Source organism: Cydia pomonella, chromosome 17 (genome assembly GCF_033807575.1).
Source record: "Cydia pomonella isolate Wapato2018A chromosome 17, ilCydPomo1, whole genome shotgun sequence".
In the NCBI taxonomy this organism is placed as follows: domain Eukaryota; kingdom Metazoa; phylum Arthropoda; class Insecta; order Lepidoptera; family Tortricidae; genus Cydia; species Cydia pomonella.
In genome coordinates this window covers 5,861,347-5,885,135 of record NC_084719.1, presented here as the reverse complement: position 1 = coordinate 5,885,135, position 23,789 = coordinate 5,861,347, and the positions used below count along the sequence as shown (strand labels likewise).

The 23,789-nt window shown below is 39.0% G+C and overlaps 1 protein-coding gene across 2 annotated transcripts in view; it reads right to left on the bottom strand.

The window, feature by feature from the left end:
• LOC133527282 (OTU domain-containing protein 7B-like) overlaps nt 1-23,789 on the bottom strand; it is a 48,133-nt gene that overhangs the window by 12,686 nt on the left and 11,658 nt on the right. The window contains exons 2-3 of one of the 2 annotated variants that reach the window (XM_061864253.1): nt 18,772-18,826; nt 5,431-5,562 (exon numbers count right to left, since the gene is read on the bottom strand). In XM_061864253.1, coding sequence (XP_061720237.1) covers nt 5,431-5,562; nt 18,772-18,814 — 175 coding nt within the window. In that variant the 5' untranslated portion in view covers nt 18,815-18,826. Of the gene's footprint in view, nt 1-5,430; nt 5,563-14,901; nt 15,106-18,771; nt 18,827-23,789 lie in introns of those variants that run through there. The other variant, XM_061864254.1, reaches the window with a different exon arrangement.

Below are 23,789 nucleotides of genomic sequence, written 5' to 3'. Positions count from 1 at the left end.
TAGAAATGAAATAATTAACAAAGAACGAAAAAATACCGTTTTCGTTCCCATACAAAAAATACCGGTTTCCGATCCCTGGTTTCAGTAACATTCTAATTTTGAATCTGATTACCTCAGACAATGCCAAAAGTTTTTGATGCGATTTTATACATTATATTTCGTAAAGTTTTTAAATCCCCTGATAAATAGGCATTTAGATAAAGACATTAACCCCCTTATTCATAAACGTGTACTAAAGTTACGATGCCCCTGATCATCGTTTGTCCCTTTCCATCATACCAATACGTCGGAAAGGGACAAACGATGATCAGCGGCATCGTAACTTTAGTACACGTTTATGAATAAGGGGGTAAAAGTTTAAGTACTAAAATCGCGTAGCTATTTACAGTTCGACCTACAGAGGTCAACGGCAGAGGCATCGCGTGTGACGAACTCTTTTTAGCAAAATTGTAGACTTTTATCGAGCCCGGCCTGGTTGTTTAAAACTAGCTTAACTGGGTAGGTCGTATGTATACTGAGAGATAGTTTAATAGGAGCCACGTTAGGAACAATTTAGCATTCCTTCACCCGAGTATGGTCTGGTAAAGCTAATGCCCAGCCTGCCTGAATCACACTACGCGTCAAAAGTATATGTAGATTCTTTATAAGCTTAACAAAAACAGATATGTCTATATTAATGTTTTAATTTTCGCAAAGTAGCGCCTGATTCAATCAATTAGGTGTCTAATTGCTGTAGATGTACATATAAACCGATAAGAAATAAGTTTTTGGCAAAAAAATAATTTTTGTTAAAAGCTTTTATCGCTGACTGAACTTTTCTTTCCACAGGCACCTAATACTCATCGAGCCAATTCTAAAACCTCAAACACAATTAGGTTGCGTTGTTTTATCACAGAGTTCCTATATGTCTCGATCATCAGATCAGCTCGATGGTACCATAATGTTGCATTGTCACCTGACTGTTCAGCTTCATCGGAAACCGGGAAGTGGGTCAAATTTGTCGTGCAAGATTTGACCCAAACATACTCGTACCTATGGTACATTGCAAGTTAAATAAAATCTTGTAAAAGCGTGCATACCGCTACGCGAAACTGCCAGTATCGCGCAAAAAAATTTGCAAATACTAGCAGACGGGTTGATTTCAGGCAAAAATTTACAAGATTTAAGTATTTTGTGAACTTTTTCTCGAACTGCTCGTTATTTTTCCAGCGATATCGATGTCGAACGTCAAAGTATCGAATTAATAGAAGCACCCTTGTAAAGCTTAGACTCAGGCCGAAAGGCTATTACGAGTATGCAGATAGACTAGTATGCAGATGCGACTTTTCGGCTTCGCAAATTAAACTTCAAAGATCTAAACCTCGCTGCGTTCTTGAAACTTCAACCGGACGAGGTCAAATCCAATTAGAAATAAATATAAATACATTATTTTGCTGAGTTTGTTTGACTCCTTCATTACTTTGCGCTTTCATGGCCACGACCTTCAAACTTTCAAGAAAAGAGCGTACTTCCTTCTTAAGTGTAAGGTCTGAGTGGACGCTCGAACCGGAGCGTTCGGCGGGGCGAGCAGCGTGGCGTCGGGCTCACAAGCGATTTGAGCAGCGTGCACTAAGGCCGCTCCTATACATTTGCATTTGTTTAACATGCACACCGCACGCCCCACCCCGCTGCACGCCCAACTCGAGCGTCCACTCAGGCCTTACACTAACACGTTCACGGACACAGCGCCATTCTCGAAATTGCTTGCTGTCGCACAGATAAATCCCATACCAGATATTTTCCCGTATGGACGGACTGCCACGTTGCATTATCTATGAAAGTTGTGCCACATATTTACAGCTCAATTTGTATACATCTTCATACATTACATACGGCATCTCGTCTACAGCCCTAACGTCCTTGGTCGTGTCGTGCCGCAGCATGTCACTCTGAAAATGTTGCTGCGACTCTAGAAAGCCTTTTAATGTGGCTAAAACGGCACAAGATACTTGTCTGTGGACGGGATCGCGGTTTTATCAAAGTAAAAATCATCGGCTACAAATGGTGCCATATCATGAGGCTCTCCAGTTACATCTCTCAACTGACTGTCCGTGAACGTGTTAAAGGCCGGCAAATCACTTGCAATCTCTCTTAGTGTTGCAGGTACGGTAATTGGTTACCATCAGGACATTCGTTTTCCTCTCCTCCTATATCATTAAAGATTATTATTTATTATATTAATATTAGTGTAAGTATAGTTTAAATCTGTTTAGTTCCGATCACAAGGCTGTCCTAAAACTACTGTCAGACCTCCTAGTGGGAATTGTCTTAGGATGTAAGCTATATGTACCATTTCGTAATCATGCCTGTAAATGTTATTGGCCTATATCTGTTTTTTTTTTTACCCCAATAAAGAAAAAAAAACACGCTAAATGAGCCCGGGGATCCGTCTTTTGGCAATCTAAAGTAAGGGATTGCTGCAGACTGGTTTCTACGCAAGCGATTGCCATCAGATTTTCTAAATCAGAGGAAAAACTAGGCCTTATTGGGTTCCGATTTCCTCGCGATGTTTTATTTCACGGAAGCCAAATAGCAAATAATTAAATCAGTGCAAACTTCAAACGAGGGCGTCTTGTTTTCCATTACAAATTTCATTAGTTCAATGAATTAAGTTTGGCTATAAATACAAATCTTTGAGACGAATATCCACGTTCGTAACATTTAGTAGCAATCATAGAAAATATAATATTAAGACGCACAATATAGAGCAAAACTGCAGAATATAAACGCCGCAACTGTCAACTGAAGTAAATAGTGTGTCCCGTACAATCGGTACATTCAGTGGCGACTAGCTATTCAAGCACGTCTGACAATCAACAAAACGTGTGGCGCCGTCCTAGTAGTGGGGATCCGTTTAAGGGAATATTATAGGAATAAGTAGAAGAAACATATATTTGACGCTACAAAATTTCTATGGGGCAAGTCGGCCAACCATACAAAGACCAAACATTTTTCGCATTAAAAAATTTTCTTTCCACTTTTTCCTAATCAGAACACGACACCGAATATGCCCTTAAACGGATCCCCACTATATTTGTTATACCTTGTACAACCTTTGTACTGTTAATGGAGAAAACTCCATGCATCATTAAATAAAGGATTTAATACAAGCATAGCTTTTATAGATCAGACTCCGGCGCCGTGATGGCGCGCGATTTCCCTCTGACAGTTCGGGCGGAGCCAATAGTGTGACCATCCGCGGCACCGACCGTAGGGCTTGACACAAGCAAGCCTCACAATCGGTCATCAGTACATATTATGTGTAAACTCCACATAACGTTTCACTCCCCATACATCGACAATTTTTGCTCACTTGGTTTACTTTAATATTAATTACTCTCTATTCAACGAAAACTCTATAAAGTTAAAAAGTGGCTGGTTCCATGAGTGTCACTATACAGTGTACACTGTATTTTCCTCTACTTTATGCGTCTTAGTATTCCTTAGTCTATGTTTTTACTAAATAGACGACTATAACTACAAATCTGTTAGACGAATAGCCACGTGACATTTAATAGCCATGTTGTTTATGCGGCTATTTACGCTCTTCGCGTAGGCATTAAACTAAAATAGGTAAAAATAAAAACCAAAAATAAAATATGTCCGGCAGACTATTTGGCGTGGGTCCAAACTGTGGGAGTTCAAATCCATTAAAATAGTACATTACGATACAAGTGCGAAAAATAGGAAATTCGAAACGAGTGGCGATAAATTAAAACACGACCGAAGGGAGTGTTTTAAATCGACACGAGTTGCGAATTACCTATTCGCACATGTATCGTACAACGTTTTACAGTACATATGGCCCTTTAAATGTTCGACACAGTAACGTAATATGCTACTTCTCGCACTAGTGCTATAAAGTAGCCCCATATGTACTGTAAAACAAATTAAAGGCGTGCCGTACTGAGGTCGGAACATGATATTCCACTTGAATATCTAATAACCTTTACAAAAAACAACTGAAACACAAAACAGTATGTATATATGCATCAGTACCACCACCAAATATCGAATCCGATACCAAATACACGAGTTATTATAATAGCTTTTAACAAAAAATAACAAACTTCACAAAACAGTATGTCAGCATTTTCTGGTTTTAATCAGCATGTCTACTTCACCAAATATCGGGTTTCGAGACTAAATTCATGAGAATAAATATACCCGACTCGGGCGACTCGTTATAGGTATTTATGTCTATAACTTTTGAAGGTATTGTCGATTTTTCAAGGATCCCATGATAAGATCATGACGTGATGATAATAAAATTAAGGACAAAACCTAATTACTCGTATGTTTAGAAATCAGTACTTAGTTCAGACATCACTAAAAGGTCTGAAGTCAAACGTGATTTCTGTCTGAAAAGTTTTGTTCACTCATCTTCTACAAAAAACTAAACTATAACTATATTTACTTACTTACTTACTTCTAGGATAAGTGTTTAAAAAGTTAGACAATTTAGAATCCGTGGCAGAATTGGAAATGAACATGAATTGGAAAAAAAAACTTTGCTTGTGGATTGTGGTTGCAGACTGTTTGAAAGAGGACTGATTTAACTTTGGATATATTTAAATGATATATTTTTGCAGTATCAAGCATGTAAATAACCCATAATATATATTTTTTATTTTGTTAATAAATTTTGGTAGGTATTTTAAAGTTATTAGACGGTGACCTTAACAAATTGAGTTCGTTCGTTTATTTTGACCACCTGCATTCGGTGTAGCTCTGGTGGGGAATAAGTTACGGGTTTGACAGTGCAGTCAGGAGCGGCGACCATATCACTTAACCCTTTATAATCAAAGCCGTCATCAAACGCACGTGGCTACATATAGTTGTGCCATTCTCGAGAATGTTCTCCGTTTTGTATGAGGAATATTCTCGCGCGAAAACATTCCCCTTAGTGAATGGAGAACGTTCTCGAGAACGGCACAACTATAGCTACAGCCCAATATCAGCCTTCGTGCAGTCCGACAAGTTTCACGATGACGCACCGCACACGACAGACGTGGTGTTTAAAGAGTTTTTATAACAATCCGAGAGAAGGTAACAAAGACTAGATGAAACTGTGAGCTCGACTTACATTCCGGAGTAGGTGTGAGGACTTTATAGTTTGAAGGCGCGAAGTACGACATGAGGTCCAGGGAGCTGACTAAACTCTCCGGGATGACGTTGACGTCGCCGCCCGCGCGTGGTTGCATCGGCGACATGACTACGGAAACTTGTTAAGACTCACATTCTGGAGCTGGTGTTAGGACTGTTGGAAGGCGCGGAGTACGACATGAGGTCTAGGGAGCTGACTGAACGCTCCGGGATGACGTTGACGTTACCGCCCGCGCGTGGTTTCATCGGCGACATGACTATCTACGGAAACTTGTTAAGACTTACATTCTGGAGCTGGTGTTAGGACTAAGTTGGAAGGCGCGGAGTACGACATGAGGTCCAGTGAGCTGACTGAACGCTCCGGGATGACGTTGACGTCGCCGCCCGCGCGTGGTTTCAGCGGCGGTAGGACGCGTTCTGTAACAAGTATGAGTAAATTATAGACTGCAGTGTTAAGAAAGACCTCACACCGGTGTTTCTTGAGCGTTGACGTCTAGTCAACTCTATGGTTGCTCGACGCAACGTTGGTGCAACTGCGCAGCGAGCAGTGACACCATTTCCCAAAGCGCTGATTATTAGACGCCGACCCTCAAAGGACCCTAGTGTTAGGTCTCCAAGACTGTGGTGATCTTTTCTGGAGAGCCCCCGAGACCATATTCTCGCATCCGCTTCATTTAGGTTTTTGTTAACAAACGAATGTGAGACCTGGATCATATTTCTAACCCTATCCCATACAACTGTGAAAGAAAAATTGGTGACCTCGATCCGGTCATGAGTTAGGACTTCTACTTAATATATAAACAAGTATGTGTCAAAGCACCGGAAGACCAGCTAAAATCCTCGGCATCCTTCCGTAAAACTATCAGTATTTTTTACGAAAGGATAACGTATTTTTTTCTTCCTAATAAACAAATAACGATTCAGTAGTTATTATTAACGAGTCTGGTCATTTTTACATTTACAAAAGAATCGCCCTGAAGTATTATCGACATGATGTAAGTAAACAACCAGTCTACAATAAAAACTCTGATTCATACTCATTTTCATCTTCAGATACTTTCTTTCGCGAGGAAATTTTATTAGTGTAGTATAAATAAACAGTGGGATATTTTTATTTCGTGTGATTCATATTTTTCCGCACGAGATTAGATCGTGACTGTATTTTTATCTGTTTGCGTGTAAATCTGTCATTATGTTTGTCTGTACACATGTATGTCATATTAATGTGGCGAGGAGACATTGTTTTCGAGAATAAACTGGAGTAGGAGAGTAGGTGAGCAAATAATGTAACAAGCTGACTAAATTGATTTAGTAAGTTATTGTGACAAGACCTCAATAAATACCGCGAGAATCACAAGGTAATCTTTCAAATTAGTCAAATTACCCTATGGACCACTTCACACTAGCGTCGGCGTATAGTCGGCGCTATGGAAAACCACGTCGCTGGTCGCTGCGCAGTTGCGCCAACGTTGCGTGCGTCGAGCAGCAGGCATAGCATATCAGTTGACTAGACGCCGACGCTCGGGAGACGCTAGTGTGGGGTGGCTCTAAAATGATAATTCCAGCTTTGTACTTATCTATTATGTAAAATTAGGTCTTATTTATGTTTGTTTTGTGAAACGCAAACATTTTTAGCGCGGCAACACCAGTCCCAATACTAATTAACTCACGATGACAGCGTCGTTTTATGTCTACGGTCACTACCATTACCAAGTGACTAGTGACCATCACACAATAAACAAATGTAAACAATATAGGCTGACGCAACCCCAAAGCCATTTCTACAGCCTTCACGAACAATGACTTGGCAATGCCGCCGGCATTAGCAAAGGATGCCTTTTGGCATCGCTTTGTTTTGTTAAAGTGCAGTTCCGAGGTCTGACGCGCGTTTCTATTTTTTATTAGGCCAAGACATGGCCAAAATCGTGACGTTAGCAAATTTGGACTTGTTTTACGTATAATGTAATAAATTCCTAAGGAGCTTGAAATCGTTTATTTTACAGTGCGTATGTTGGGTGGGTGCGTTGGTGGCCGCTTTCGGATGAATGAAACGCCTGGCGTCCTTTAGCTTGTTGTTGGGTGGACAACTTTCGGGAGATCGGGGGGCGCTTCTGGATGAGACTAGCCCAGGACCGGGATAAGTGGCATACACGAAGAGAGGCCTATGCTCAGCAGTGGGCGACAGGAGGCTAAAATGATGATGAAGATGTGGGTACGTAGACGTCATCTTAGTATGTCGTACTTCGTTTTTGATTGTTATATATATCTACTATAATAAATGAGAGTAACTCTGCCTGTCTCTCTGATCCCTCTTCAAACTTAAACTGTTAAACCGATTTAGATTTTGTTATAGTGATACTCTGAGTCCCGGGAAAGAACATGGGATACGTAGTATTTATCTCAAAAATCATCCCTTTAGGGAGTTTAGGGTGTGAAAAGGGAGGTGGAAATTTGTATGCGGATACAATAACCGTTGAACCGATTTCGATGAAATTTAGTATAGAGATAGTTTGAGCCCCGGGGAAGAACATAGGATAGTTTTTAACCAAAAAATAAATCCCTTAAAAGTGAAGAGGGAGGTGTAGGGTTGTATGGGTAAACAATAACCGCTGAACCGATTTAGATTAAATTCTCTTCCCCCCCCCCCCCCCCATGCATTAAAAATCTGGGTCTCTGCCAATTTTAAGGTTTGTAGTGTAAGTAGTACTATACAAAATCATCAATCAACTTTTAAACTACGATAATTAATATGTAACCTAATAGGTTAAAATTTTTTTTTGTATATCAACAAGTGGTGAACATTGTATTATCTATTGTATTGTTATATTGCCCAGGTTCTTGTTGCTGTGGCTGTTATGTGACGGTAACACGGAACTATGACTGTTGAGCTAAAGCCAGACACATTGAAAAGCAAATGCTAAGTAAATATTCAACGCACGTATTTCCAAGGATCTGGTCAACAGATTCCTTCCTCCTTTTGCAATCTTAAATTTGTTCCGGCAACTTTTCAATAAAATCTGTACATTTATAGTAGAATCCGCATTAATGACATCGAAGGGACAACAAATACATAATATTAAGCCGATGCCATATATAACGTAGTTTATCAACTTCTTATTTATGTTAAGTTTTTGTGAAGTGAGAGATGAGTTTTATTAATCTAGTACCAATTATAAACTTGTCACTGAGAATCAAAACTAAAACAACACGCCACCTACACACCAAAGGATAGAGCGAATTGGAAGCATAAAAGCGGACCCCATCAGCGTCAGGTCAGGAGGATGATGATGATGATCTCTGATCCCTATAGACGCACATTTTAGTACAGCACCTACTATTGGTAAATATTACTTAATAGGTTTATATAGACACAACAATGGGTGTAGTGGAGCGCATCGCCGGCTGTAATCAATGGTCACAATACTCAATACGTTACTGTAACTGCCTTTTGTGTCACTCGGGCAGAATAAATCATTGTGATGTAAAGCTAAGGAATAATAATAAATTGAAGTCGGTTATGGTCTGAAGTCAGATAAATTAGTGTTACACACGCAGAAAAATCAATAAAACGTTGTCTTTTCTGTTCCCGACGTGGATCCTAAGGCGCGGCGCCGACCATCGCGGCATAGCACGGTAAGGCATCCTTCTGAATATTGCTGGTATTGGCGGTATTCCAAGGTGTGTTTGGGAATGCCGAGACGTTCTCACGTCTCAGGTATACCAAGGTGTCTTAGACATGGAGGATACCTTGCCGTGCTATGCCGATAGTGCGGGCCCCTTATTTTTGGTTGTGACTACTAAAACAGATAACTATGCTGCTGGGCAACCGGCAAACCAAGCTGCTTTTTCTTTTTTATATCTGAAGCATAAGTTGCTGAATTTTCCGAAATATGACAAACGATGGTATACTCCGTCTACAGTTTAGATGTTAAAATTGGAATTTGTGATGAATTGTATTTTTTTTTCATTTGCTGTGTGTGTAGTTAAGAGTGGTTTGGGAATTGTACTGTTATGCATGTTTTAATAAAAAAAAAATGTAGTATCCTACTACATTGGCCATCTAAATCTAAATATTAGCGTTAAGATTCAAGAAGGATGCAGATTATGGTAAGGTAAATGTTGTCTACGTACCGTAAGCATAATAAATCTTTTTTGTCACATTTAGGGGATAGCACGTAACTGTAACCAGGGATCGGAAAACCCGTTCATTTGGCTTACCCGTTCGAATGGGTAACCCCTTCATATGATAAGCTAATCGTTTGGGTAACCCGTTCAACCGGTTACCCAACAATAATGATTAACCCGTATTATTCAGATTAACCTAATCGTAACAAGTGGTTACCGCTTACAGGAGCTGATTCGGTTTGTGTTTTGCGTGTACTAACCGGTAACCTTTCGGTTTAGGGTAAGCCTTACCCCTCTCCCGCGCCTTTCCCCCACCGCTGCGGCACCGCGGCAGAGATGGGCATTACGTAATTGATTCGATAGTTATATTGTAAGTACCGACGTAAAAGTACTTTTCGTTAATGTTGACTTACTATATAGATGCTTATTTGTATCCGGTTTTAGTAAGATGGCGGCCACACACTTTGTCATAAAAATCATCATTTTTAGGTTTTAGGGAGTTCTGATTTCGAAAATGATGACGATTTTGGAATCCAAGATGGCGGCCATGCAGTAAGTCATAAAAGTCGTCATGTAAATCGGTTTTTAGGTTTATGGGAGTGCAGATTTAGAAAAAGATTACCATTTTGGAGTCCAAGATGGTGACCATGTACTATGTCATAAAAATCGTCATGGATGTCGTTATATAGGTTTTAGGGAGTGCAGATTTCGAAAATCATGACTATTTTGGAATCCAAGATGGCGGCCATGCAATTTGTCATAAAAGTCGTCATGGATGGAGTCCAAGATGGTGACCATGTACTACGTCATAAAAATCGTCATGGATGTCGTTTTATAGATTTTAGGGAGTGCGGATTTCGAAAATCATGACTATTTTGGAATCCAAGATGGCAGCCATGCAATTTTTCATAAAAGTCGTCATGGATTTCGTTTTATACGTTTTAGGGAGTGCAGATTTCGAAAATGATGACCAATTTGGAGTCCAAGATGGCGGCCATGCAATTTGTCATAAAAGTCTTCATGGATGTCGTTTTATAGGTTTTAGGGGGTGCGGATTTCGAAAATCATGACTATTTTGGAATCCAAGATGGCGGCCATGCAATTAGTCATAAAAGTCGTCATGGATGGAGTCCAAGATGGTGACCATGTATTATGTCATAAAAATCGTCATGGATGTCGTTTTATAGGTTTTAGGGAGTGCGGATTTCGAAAATCATGACTATTTTGGAATCCAAGATGGCAGCCATGCAATTTTTCATAAAAGTCGTCATGGATGTCGTTTTATACGTTTTAGGGAGTGCGGATTTCGAAAATGATGACCATTTTGGAGTCCAAGATGGCGGCCATGCAATTTGTCATAAAAGTCTTCATGGATGTCGTTTCATACGTTTTAGGGAGTGCAGATTCCGAAAAAGATGACCATTTTGGAGTCCAAGATGGTGACCATGTACAATGACATAAAAATCGTCATGGATGTCGTTATATAAGTTTTAGGGAGTGCAGATTTTGAAAATCATAACTATTTTGGAATCCAAGGTGGCGGCCATGCAATTTGTCATAAAAGTCGTCATGGATGGAGTCCAAGATGGTGACCATGTACTACGTCATAAAAATCGTCATGGATGTCGTTTTATACGTTTTAGGGAGTGCGGATTTCGAAAATGATGACCATTTCGAAGGCCAAGATGGCGGCCATGCAATTTGTCATAAAAGTCTTTATTGATGTCGTTTTATAGGTTTTAGGGAATGCGGATTTCGAAAATCATGACTATTTTGGAATCCAAGATGGCGGCCATGCAATTTGTCATAAAAGTCGTCATGGATGGAGTCCAAGATGGTGACCATGTACTACGTCATAAAAATCGTCATGGATGTCGTTTTATAGGTTTTAGGGAGTGCGGATTTCGAAAATCATGACTATTTTGGAATCCAACATGGCGGCCATGCAATTTGTCATAAAAGTCGTCATGGATGTCGTTTTATACGTTTTAGGGAGTGCGGATTTCGAAAATGATGACCATTTCGAAGTCCAAGATGGCGGCCATGCAATTTGTCATAAAAGTCTTTATTGATGTCGTTTTATAGGTTTTAGGGAATGCGAATTTCGAAAATCATGACTATTTTGGAATCTAAGATGGCGGCCATGCAATTTGTCATAAAAGTTGTCATGGATGGAGTCCAAGATGGTGACCATGTACTACGTCATAAAAATCGTCATGGATGTCGTTTTATAGGTTTTAGGGAGTGCGGATTTCGAAAATCATGACTATTTTGGAATCCAAGATGGCGGCCATGCAATTTGTTATAAAAGTTGTCATGGATGTCGTTTTATACGTTTTAGGAAGTGCAGATTTCGAAAAAGATTACCATTTTGAAGTCCAAGATGGTGACCATGTACAATGTCATAAAAATCGTCATGGATGTCATTATATAGGTTTTAGGGAGTGCAGATTTCGAAAATGATGAGTATTTTCGAATCCAAGGTGGAGGCCATGCAATTTGTCATAAAAGTCGTCATAGATATCGTTTAATAGGTTTTAGGGAGTGCGGATTTCGAAAATGATGACCATTTTGAAATCAAAGGTGGCGGCCACACATTTTGTCATAAAAGTCATCATGGAAGTCATTTTTTAGGTTTTAGAGAGTGCGGATTTCGAAAATCATGACTATTTTGGAATCCGAGATGGCGGCCTTGTTTTTTGTCATAATAGTCGTCATGGATATCGTTTTATAGGTTTTAGGGAGTGCGGGTTTTGAAAATGATGACTATTTTGGAATTCCAAGATGACGGCCACGTACTATTTAATAAAAGTCATCATGGATGTCGTTTTATAGGTTTTAGAGAGTGCGGATTTCGAAAATTTCGGATTTGGAATTCATGATGCCGACCTTGAAATATGTCAGAAAAATAGTCATGGATGTCGTTGTATAGGTTTTACGGAGTGCGGATTTCGAAAATCATGACTATTTTGGAATTCAAGATGCCGACCATGAAATATGTCAGAAAAATAGTCATGGATGTCGTTGTATAGGTTTTACGGAGTGCGGATTTCGAAAATCATGACTATTTTGGAATTCAAGATGGCGACCATGCAACTTGTCATAAAAGTTGTCATGGATGTCGTTTTATAGGTTTTAGGGCATGTGGTTTTCAAAAATGATGAACCTCAACCATGTGTATCGTAAAAAACTCGTCAAGACATTTAAAATGAGCTTAAACTCGATAGCATTATGGGAAGTCATCGATAAGTTCCACTGACAACTTCCGATTTCACTATCAGACCTTCGTCACCATGTGTATCGTAAAGAACTCTTCAAGACGTTTTAAATGAGCCCAAACTCAATAGCATTACTAGTAGTTATCGATGAGTTCCATCAACACCTTCCGATTCCACCATCAGACCCTCGCCACCATGTGTATCGTAAAGAACTCGTGAAGACCTTTAAAATGAGCCCAAACTCGATAGCATTACTTGTAGTTATCGATGAGTTCCATCAACACCTTCCGATTCTACCATCAGACCCTCGCCACCATGTGTATCGTAAAGAACTCGTCAAGACCTTTAAAATGAGCCCAAACTCGATAGCATTACTAGTAGTTATGGATGAGTTCCATCTACACCTTCCGATTCCACCATCAGACCCTCTCCCCCATGTGTATCGTAAAGAACTCGTCAAGACCTTTAAAATGAGCCCTAACTCGATAGCATTATTAGTAGTTATCGATGAGTTCCATCAACACCTTCCGATTCCACCATCAGACCCTCGCCACCATGTGTATCGTAAAGAACTCGTCAAGACCTTTAAAATGAGCCCAAACTCGATAGCATTACTAGTAGTTATCGATGAGTTCCACTGACACCTTCCGATTCCACCATCAGACCCTCGCCACCATGTGTATCGTAAAGAACTCGTCAAGATATTTAAAATGAGCCCAAACTCGATAGCATTACTAGTAGTTATCGATGAGTTCCACTGACACCTTCCGATTCCACCATCAGACCCTCGCCACCATGTGTATCGTAAAGAACTCGTCAAGATATTTAAAATGAGCCCATTCTCGATAGCATTACTAGTAGTTATCGATGAGTTTCATCTACACCTTCCGATTACACCATCAGACCCTCTCCCCCATGTGTATCGTAAAGAACTCGTCAAGACCTTTAAAATGAGCCCTAACTCGATAGCATTATTAGTAGTTATCGATGAGTTCCATCGACACCTTCCGATTCCACCATCAGACCCTCGCCACCATGTGTATCGTAAAGAACTCGTCAAGACCTTTAAAATGAGCCCGAACTCGATAAAATTATTAGAAGCCATTGATGAGTTCCACTGATACAGTAGATGTGCACAGACAGCTAACGATAAAGAAAGTGACTATAATAGGAGTAATAGGTACTAAACAAAAATATACCAAAATCAATGCAACGCCTTACCATATTAGGTAATTTGCCTTAAACTTTAGCATGTGTTTTGAAATCTACGTTGTGCGCTACTTGACTTAACGTACACTTTTGTTTGAATTAGCAATATTAGGTCGGCAAATTACAAAGCCTTTGACAAATACCGACTGCCGCCGCGCCGCGCCGCGCACTCGCAGGTGCACGTAGGGAATGGAACCGCCGTGTTTCGCGTCGGGCGCTACGTTAATAGACCATATGCAGTTCACGTAAAAGTTAAAACAGCTTGTTCGTATTTAATCAGCGCTTGAAGCGGTAACCCTTTCCCGGGTTTTTAATATCGGTAAGCGCTAACCTGAATTAATTCAAATAAAAGGATTAGTTTCTTAACCGGTAAGCCAATCAAAAGCTTACCGAAATGAAGCGGTTTTTGGAACACAGCTTTAAAATAACCCGGGTTTTTGAACGGGTTAGGGTAAGCGGGTCCGGTCCCTGACTGTAACTGGTTTTCGAGTGGAGTGCTTGGTACCCTGCAACTAGGTGGGGATTGGAAGAGAGCTGAAGATGGCATGCCATGGTGCGATGGAAGAACTGAGTCGTTGCACGAAAGCTGGCGCGGATTTTCTCTGAAAATATTGACAGTTCAGTATAAATCTCGCGCCAGCATAGTCAAAGCAGTAGACGCGGGCTCATGATGAGGAATAGCAGTTCACAGAGCCACTTCGCGAATCTAACCCAAGGCAATTGCAATAAAATAACGGTTAACGACTTGTACGGAATTCTGATAGGTTCGGTCTACATATCACAATTAGAGCAAGGCCAATAAAAGCGCGCTGAAAACGTCTGTAACCTAAACACGAATTAATTCACTCGCCCGTTATAAACGCACTAACAATTGAGGCTAAAACAATACAGAAATTAGTACATTACAAATAAATGTTGCGATAAGTCAACCCCTGGAATAGGTTAACTCAATAAGTCAAAAGTTTGAACGCTAGCATAATCAGTATTTATGGTATAGCAAATAAAGTCATTTATCAAAATAGATTCGGTATTGTGACGCAACAGTGGCTTATTAAGCTTTCCTGTCATCCGGTATTTTATGAACGTAAAAAGCATTGATGGCAAAACGAAATAAATCGTCTCCTGGCATGTAAAGAGACGTTAGCTTATACTATACCTATGTAGCGCGCTTTTCAAATTCTTGATTTAGGTATATGTCACTTACCCATCATAAAGGTCCTTAAACAGCAAACAATAAAATCTGGCGGCTCTTCAGTGACAAAGGACAAGCATATTTACAACCACAACTTTTAGCATTAATAAAAAACAAAACACAATCGCACAACAACACTCACGAGATGTTTATGAAAGACTACACAAATACACCACGTGAAACAAGGTATCTGAAATGCTCTAATCATTCCAACCGCGACCAGAATAAGTGAGAACTATGATTACGTATATTTATTACTGATTTGAAGATCACATTAAAATGGATTCGACTCATCAGGGCCTGAGATAATACTGAATCGTCATAGTGACGCGTGGGACGCATCAGTCATTCGAGTAGCGTAATGCATTGTTTTGACGTATTGAGGATATTGTTGTTTAATAAGGTCGGTTTTCTGACGTCTTTTGGAGGATTAAGTTTTTATAATTAACATTTTGAACACATCCACTAAGTACAGTGAGCTGCGAAATTACATGGAGAAATTATGAATCAATTCATTGATAAAGTCGCCATGCACTTTTACGGCTGATGGTACGTCACGTAGGTAATATGTAAATTTTGTATGACAACATTGAAGGGTGACATTGTATTTATCTGTGTTGCCTTCCTGAAAGAGCCATATAAGTAGCTAGGAGGACTGTGATTTAGTGTTGAACACTGGTCTTCTTCCTGCCCTTATCCTACGGTATGCGGGGTCAGCACAACATGTTCTTCTCTTCCATTCTCCTCTATCTTTCGCCACCTCAGCACTCACTCCTTTCTTTTTCATATCCTCTTTCACACAATCCATCCATCGTTTTTTGGGTCTAATATCCGCTCTCCGTCCATCAACATTAATCCCTAACGTTCTTTTGCCTATATGGCATTCATCCCTCTTCATTATATGCCCATACCACGCTTAAAAAATAAAATAAAATTTACAAGTAGCTCGACAGCTCACTATTGTTAGTATAGCTTCTGCTATATTTTAAATTGAAGATAGATGATGAATGTCATTAACAGCGGCGAAACATTTCATATTAAGGGCTTATCTCGTCGTTTCCCGCCATAGTTTCCTATTTCGTTCACTCTTATCCTGACTATTCGAGATATTTTCAGACAAAAAGTACCAATTCATCGCAAGTCAATAACGACGTTTCGGATTCTAATGTGTGTTTTCATAAATCATCGGTTCAAGAGTTCTTCTGATTCCGAGATTAGGGTGATACCTAATCAGTAATCAGAATCATGAGTATTATTGATTCAATAATGGATATAGCAGAAGTGAAATAAGAGGTTATTTACAATTTTAGACTTTCCATTAGTTCTTCTACCTTACGTTGGACACAATAGCCCAAAACCCGTATATAAATATGATGAGTATGTATATGCATTGGAGGATTAATATGCAGAATTAATAGTAGTCATAATTCTGTCTGTCCTGAATTTTTCGGAATCCGAAGAAGTCTTGTACCTAGAACGATTATTGAACGCACTTACAACTTGTTTATAATATTTGTGTCCGACCAACAATTGCATAACATTGCCTACAAAATTTAGTTACCGTTGTAACAAATTATTTTTGACAAGTCACAGAACATATAGCATTAAAAGATCAAAGGAGATATTAGGTTTACACGTGTAGATATTTCAGTGTCCCAGGCGTCAGAGCAGATCAAATTATTTGTCTACAGATTGCGGTCAGCCAGATGTGGTACAAGTGTACCCGTTTTCTCTCGATATATACTCGGGTTCCAAATCATAGGTTATAGGCAGTACCTAACTTTAGTTGTCGGTATATTAGAACTATTTAAAACGTATAAAATAAATTTTGTTTATTGATTTTAGGTTCATAGATTCGAATCAATTTAAAACCATTTCTGTTAGAAAAAACTAACTCTGCAAATACTGCAGTGACAAAAGTATGAACTTGCCACCATAAAGGTTAAACTCTTATTAAATAGGACATTTTTAGTGGCGCCACACCCTACCCTTTCAAAGTCTACGCCGTTTAGCTTAGACGGACTCTAACTGCTCTTCCCTGAGTAATAGGAAATTTGTATGAAAGCGGTTCAAATACTTGAATTTTCGCACAGTAAGTTAGTGATTTACGCCAGTCGCCAGTATGAAATGAAGTAGATATGGCGCATGAGCAGTATTAATAGCGGCGTGACATGTCTTGGATTTGGGGCATCGACTCACCGAGGGCACACAGTACGATTCCAAAAGGTCTCTTTCAATATAGCGTCAACATCAAAAGTAACGGATTAGTCTGATGTGCGTCAAAAAGATATATGTCTCTATATGTTGAACTATTGGACTGTTACAGACGCTAGTAGCCGTGTCGTGCGGCTGCGTTTGTGGGCCACAAATGGTCTCGTCGGAAGATTTGCTGTTATCATCTTGTATTTATATACCATATGAAAGAAATTATATTCTATCAGAGCTGACTTTTGGGTCAGCATTATGCTGAGGCGAGACCATTTCGTGATAAACTGTAACTCCCATGCTTTAAATTTATTTTGTTATGTTTTGTATGTAAAGTTTATCACAAATAAAATATGTATTTGATTTATACTTTTGAACGAGAATTGTGCAGATGTAATCTTTAGTTGAAAAATTGTTCCAGGGTGGCAGATAAAATATAAAAATCCATATAAAAGGTTTTTCAGCATCATTTATAATCTTTTAATAGAAAAAGATCTCAAAGTAAAGTTCGACTTGATTAAAGTTTGAGCTCAAGATTCGTATTATAAATTTGCAATCGGAGATCACACTTATTGTGATTAAATTGAACTTAAATGCATGACTGGCTTTTTCCAAGACTTTGTGTGTAAGATGTCCAGGTAAAGCTTATTCAGGTTGCCCCGTTTGGTTACATCGCGGGATTAAGTACACTAAAACCTTAATAAAACTTAAGACAAAAACCAATCGCCATAGTTTCAAATTAGACTTTAGGTATCAAATAATCCTAGAAATGATCTCACAATCTTGTACAAAACTTATGAAAATAGATAGGTTGCATCGAGCGTCAGTGACCCGGTCTCGTAATAATCTTGGTAAACGGCCTCGTAACCTTATATTGGATTTATTAAGATGAATGGGGCCGTGGGTTGTGGGATTTGTGGGGTAACACTGAAGGGGTGTGGTGTTAGTTTCTTTATTACTCTCAGTCAGACCGAGCTAACAGCTCTGCAGATACTTTATATTCTTGACAAAGTGCCACTTAAACGTAAAGTTATATACACACTAAAAAAAGTAGGATTAGTCAAAATATTAAAAAGCCAAGATACTATAGTCTGGGAGAGGACACTGACTTCTGTGACACACGTTTTGATAATATAAGCATAATAAAAAACCTAAAGTTCCTATGAAATTATGACGTTTTTACAGTTATAGATCGCGTCATTCACTAAGACGCTTGCCTTGCCTCGTAATGTCATGTTATTAAAGGTTAGATTTGACAAATCTGCGCGTCATCGTGGCTGAACACGCACTATACTCTGTGTTCTGTCAAAGCCTGTACAGTAGCCATCAGATATATCAGAGCGGCCAAGGTGCTCACAACTATCTGAACACGCCTCTATTGTCCATGCGCTAGAGTTCGTGTCCTGATATTTATGAGCACCTTGGCCGCTCCGATATATCTGATAGCGACTGTACTGTACAGAGGTATGGGGACTACGTTTGTATGGAGAAGCGGCCGTCCCCTTTCCTCTGAACGAAGATTTATATCTTTTTATGCAGTAGCAATTAGACAGAAACTTTGAACGCGAACTGTTAGAGATATATATTTATTTGAAATGTATTCCAGGGCAGGTAGTTTTGGTGCGTTGTTTCACCTGCTACTGAACAATTAGATATATTAATGATATTAGTAATTACCGTCCGTGTGTTTTTCCGTAATTGGATCGGCTTCCATCACCATTGCGATTTAACCCTGAAACCAAAGAAACAACTGTTCATTAAGAAAAATTTGACACACTCCAATATTAAAACAAATATACCTACATCGTGATGATAATATTAAAGATAAGTACAGTCACGTCTGAAAATACCCGTCCGAAAAATGTGCAAAAAATATGTATTCACTACCTTAATATATGGGCAATAAAGCTATACATATTTTTAATAATAATTTTTAATAATGTATACATATTTTTAGCACTTCGTATCGATATTTTCAGACGTGACCGTACATTCATATTCTTAGATTTCTTAGTGCTTGTACCTACATTGAGACGTAAACATGTCGCGCGAATGACCTAAAATCCTTGAGTTAAGGTGTAAAATTAATATAATGAGGTCATTGTCGGGTAGACCGTATAAAATTTTTTGCATCAAAAAATCTCGTATTCCTAATTGTTTACGCTAGATTGGTTAGAAACAATCGGAAAGGAAGAGCTTCTCTTGCTCCAACCTTCTGTGAGTGGAGTATGGGTACGTACAGTCACGTCTGAAAATATCGATAGGAACAAAGTCCCAAAAATATGTATACACGACCTTATTGCCCATATATTAAGATGTATACATATTTTTGGCACTTTATAGTCCGTTTATATATTTTCAGTCGTGATCGTAGAAACGCTAGAGTTAAAAGCGATGGGAGAGCTTTTAGACGGTCTTCTCCGTATTGATCTTAATAACTTTCTCAAGGAAATAATATAAAAATAAAATAGGAATAGACCTAAGTTGGACAGGCGCTTAGGATATTATTTACCGAGCGTTAGGGAACCTCCATTTCAGCTTGGGCAGAAATGCTTTGGTACATATATTCGGATGTTCTGCTCTACAGGTCGCAATCCTCAAGCGATTCTCGTGAAATTTAGTGAGCAGGTTCGATGATTAACCAGATTTTTTGTCGATTCGTATTTTGGATTTTTTTCAAAATGGCGGAGCTCCAATTTCAAGTTATGCGCGCGAAGTCTAAAGCTCATAGAGCCACTAATTAATAATGCTAAAGCAGAAACATAATAAGTCGTCCGCACTAGGATCCCTATTCCACCATTTTGACCTTTCCTCCTTTCTTTCCAAATTCCAATTTCAATCCAGTCCATATTTGATCATGTCATGTAATGACAAATCAGCCAGAACGGGAACAATTACTCAAAATGTTGACATAACAATAATACATTCCTATTTTAACACGCTCTATCAACTCTCACCCACTCATACACATTTCTGTATTCATTTCATTTTCAACCCAACACGCAACGAATATGACTAAATGCATCCTACACTACGCTAAAATAGAATGTAAGTAATGCAACTCATCGTAACACCAGAATTTGAAGACCCGTGTCAGCGAGCTTTTTCTGTTGGGTTTTGTTAATTAAAACAATATAAAAAGCTCAGGATATATTGGACATGTTGTTTACAATTTTACCACCCACTTGCGAATGAGTACAGCTAATTATAATATTCAAATTCGGTATGATGTCGTAGCTATAAAGTGATATGTCTCGACTTGAAAATACAAGGTGCCCGTGAGCATTGCGAGAGATTTTAACGGCGCATTCCTGATGGCAACAGAAGCAAAAAATGTTATGACTTTTTGTGAAATTCGACAAAAAAAAATTTTTTTGTTTTTTTTTTTCCTTTTTTTGAGCACTCCTGTACATAAAACGTATTTTTTATTGATAAACACATAACCTAAAATGACCTAAAAAGTTTTTATTATTTGGGGGTAGCCTCTCGAATAATTTTTTTTTAATTTTTCGATGTCAATCAATAGGTATGTCTAGACTAGACCTCAAAGTGGCAATACCGCAGTCAAAAATGTGTTTTTTACCGACTTATGGCGAAAGAATGATTTCGAAAAACATTTAATTATCTCTGAAACTAGGCCTAATCCAGAAAATTTTATGACATTTTAGTTTCTAAATATTACCAGAAATGCTTAGTTAAAATGTCTCGCAATGCTCACGGGCACCTTGTATAGCGTGTATTGAACTTTTGAACGCCATTGTGATCTCAGAATTAAAGTTACTTGCCAAAAGTATTTTTCATCACATCATTACGAAGAGGATTTTATCTTCCTTAATATTTTAGATGGAGTTGTCAATACAACACAGAAAATATATTAAGTACAGATTCTTTGAGGGGATACTTTCCTTGTTTTAATTGGCAAAAGGAGAGTAAATTTTTGCTTCCTATTGATAACTGCTTCAACATTTTCAAATATTAATTTTATACCTCCATAAGAACATCGGCACGTGTAGGTTTTGAAGGTTAAATGCTCTACAGTTTTGGGAAAAAGCGTTGGTAGCCTAGCGGGAAGAACGTGCGACTTTCAATCCTAAGGTCGCGCGTTCATACCTGGGCTTGTACCAATGAGTTTTTTGGAACTTTTGTACGATATATCAGTCGCTTTTAGGTGAAGGAAAACATCCCCGCGACTCGTAAGGCCACATGCCACATCCAAGCCCCAGATTCCATTTCGCGGGCGGGATTGTAAGAAATTCCATAAGCCATTACAGGTGCGGTCAGCGGCCTTAGGTAACCCTGCTTTAAGGGAAACATTATAGCCCTTTGGTCGATTGGAGAACTAATTTTATCAAGAATTATTGGTTACTTAATACCTAAACGATAACGAGCTATTACTACAATAATACTCGTAATTCCATGGAAATATCATAGGGTATTGCTCTTACAATAATTCCTTGAAATCATTTATTACTTCAAGAAAATTGTACCGTGAAAAAGTAGTAAGTATGCAGGGTGTTATACTATCTTCCTTGAAATCAGAAAAGACTTCAAGAGAATTGCGATATCAATACACTATTGTTTTCCCGTTTAATGAGTAACGCGTTATCAACGTTCCACGCGCGATAACATACATACCTAACACACTTAAAGGTAAAACGGCCTATGTGCTTAAACACTTAAGTCCTTGAGGGCGGTTTACGTCTGAATGGAGGTAGCGCCAGACAGTCTTGTTGTGTAGGTGAGTCAGCGATGGAATTCTATAGATTCTTTAACTGGCCTTTCGTGAACTTTATTTCAAAGGCATAAGGTATACATATGGTCAGATCAGAATGTTGCTGTTAGTACTCGTAGTTTAAGGACACGTCGATTAGCGTTACGCATTATTTATTTGTCAATATTATTTACGCGTGATGTAATGGAGGTTTTTAAGGACGTAGGTACAAGCAAAAATATCAAAACATTACTTTTGGGTTACGAATTCAATTTAGTTAACCAGAATGGGTTGATCACATTGTCGTTACGATTTTATAGAAATTATATGTGATAATTAAATAACCAATTGAGGTACAGCCGCGGACTTTAATTGTTGACCCACTTAGGGTTTACTTTACACATTTCAAACCGTTAGTATTGACAATCTATGTATTTGGTAAAGTATTCCAGGATGGCAGATGCTTTGGAGCGTTGTTTCATCGGCTACTATTGATGCTGACTATAACAGCAAAACACTTGTAACATACGATAACAAAGTTAACATTTCACACTTAGGCACCGACATCGATTAGCAACTCAGTGCTAACATAGTAACAAACACTGGGAAGCCCTGTGGTTGTACTAATATTGCCTATGCTTCCCATCGCATACCTACCTCTTGGCATGGGTAAACCATCAAGTGTCGTCGAAACTCGAAACATCGCTAGCTAATAAGTTTAAAGGACACACTTAAAATGGTTCGCTGGAACACTGAACGGATGACTTTCCTCGTGAAAGGATAATACGATAATAGCATCCTTTGGCGGTTGTCACACTGCTTGCATTTCATTGCGAATTGCGGAGCGACGAATTCGGGTGCGACGAAGATGGTAAGCTTTGCTCCGTATATTCGTCTGCAGCTGCGGTGCACGACGAACCGCGTTTATAAACAAAAACCTGTACTTAGTACCGTACAGGTTTTTGTTTATAAAGCTCGGTGTGGCCCTCATCGCCCGAAAGCGCGAACAGTTGACTTGCGCACGGAGAGGCGGAGCCAATATGTTATGCCATGCGGTTTTTGCATACAAATCAAGATTCTACAGTTACCGTAAACCGCAGGACCGGACGCCGTTTTGAAGTGCGGAGCATAACCGCATTAACCGCATTTGGTGTTGCTTGGTTATTTTTCAGAATCCTCAGATTGAACAGAGAGATGCCGTGACAACTGAGGGTCTAACGCGAACCATATGTTCGACGTGTTGCCTCCCTGGCACACTTTCGTGCGAATTTACAAGTGCGACAGAGAGGCAACCCGTCGAACGTGGTTCACAGTAGGTCTTCTGATTTGAAGAGAAAGATATATTATGAGGGAAAAGGACTACGGGACTCATAGCAGTAGCTGGAGATGCAACCGGAGCATTATTAATTAGAAAAATGTAGACAGTTTTGAATTGACATTTTAGCCAGGATTAGCCGAGGTCTACATTAAATCGCTCTTGCAGATAATTTTATTTAGTTATCATCATTATTACGAAAGTATACATACACCTACATAATATAACATTGCTGGGCACAGGCCATAGGCTTTTCTTCTATTAAGTTTCGTATAAGTATAGGCTACAGTTCCCCACGCTAACCCAATCGGGCTAGCTTTGATTTCTTCGCAGATATACGTATAAGCAAGTTACTTACATGCTATTTTGCTGCGTTGGATTATATCATACTAGCAGCCCGTCGCCCCGGCTTCGTATAGATGCAAAGATTAGATAGTAATCACTATATAATCATCGTCATATTTCGTCCAATTTCCACAAAACCCATAACGAATCATACATCCCAAACCTTCTTGAATCTTATTAATAAACAATCGCTTTTAAATCTGCTGCATAGTTTAAAAATTTAAGCGTACAGACAGACGGAGTGACTTTGCATGTAAAGAAAGATGCAATAGGAATCAATGGAAGGTATTGCTAAGGCGAGATTTTACTAATTCACTAAACTAC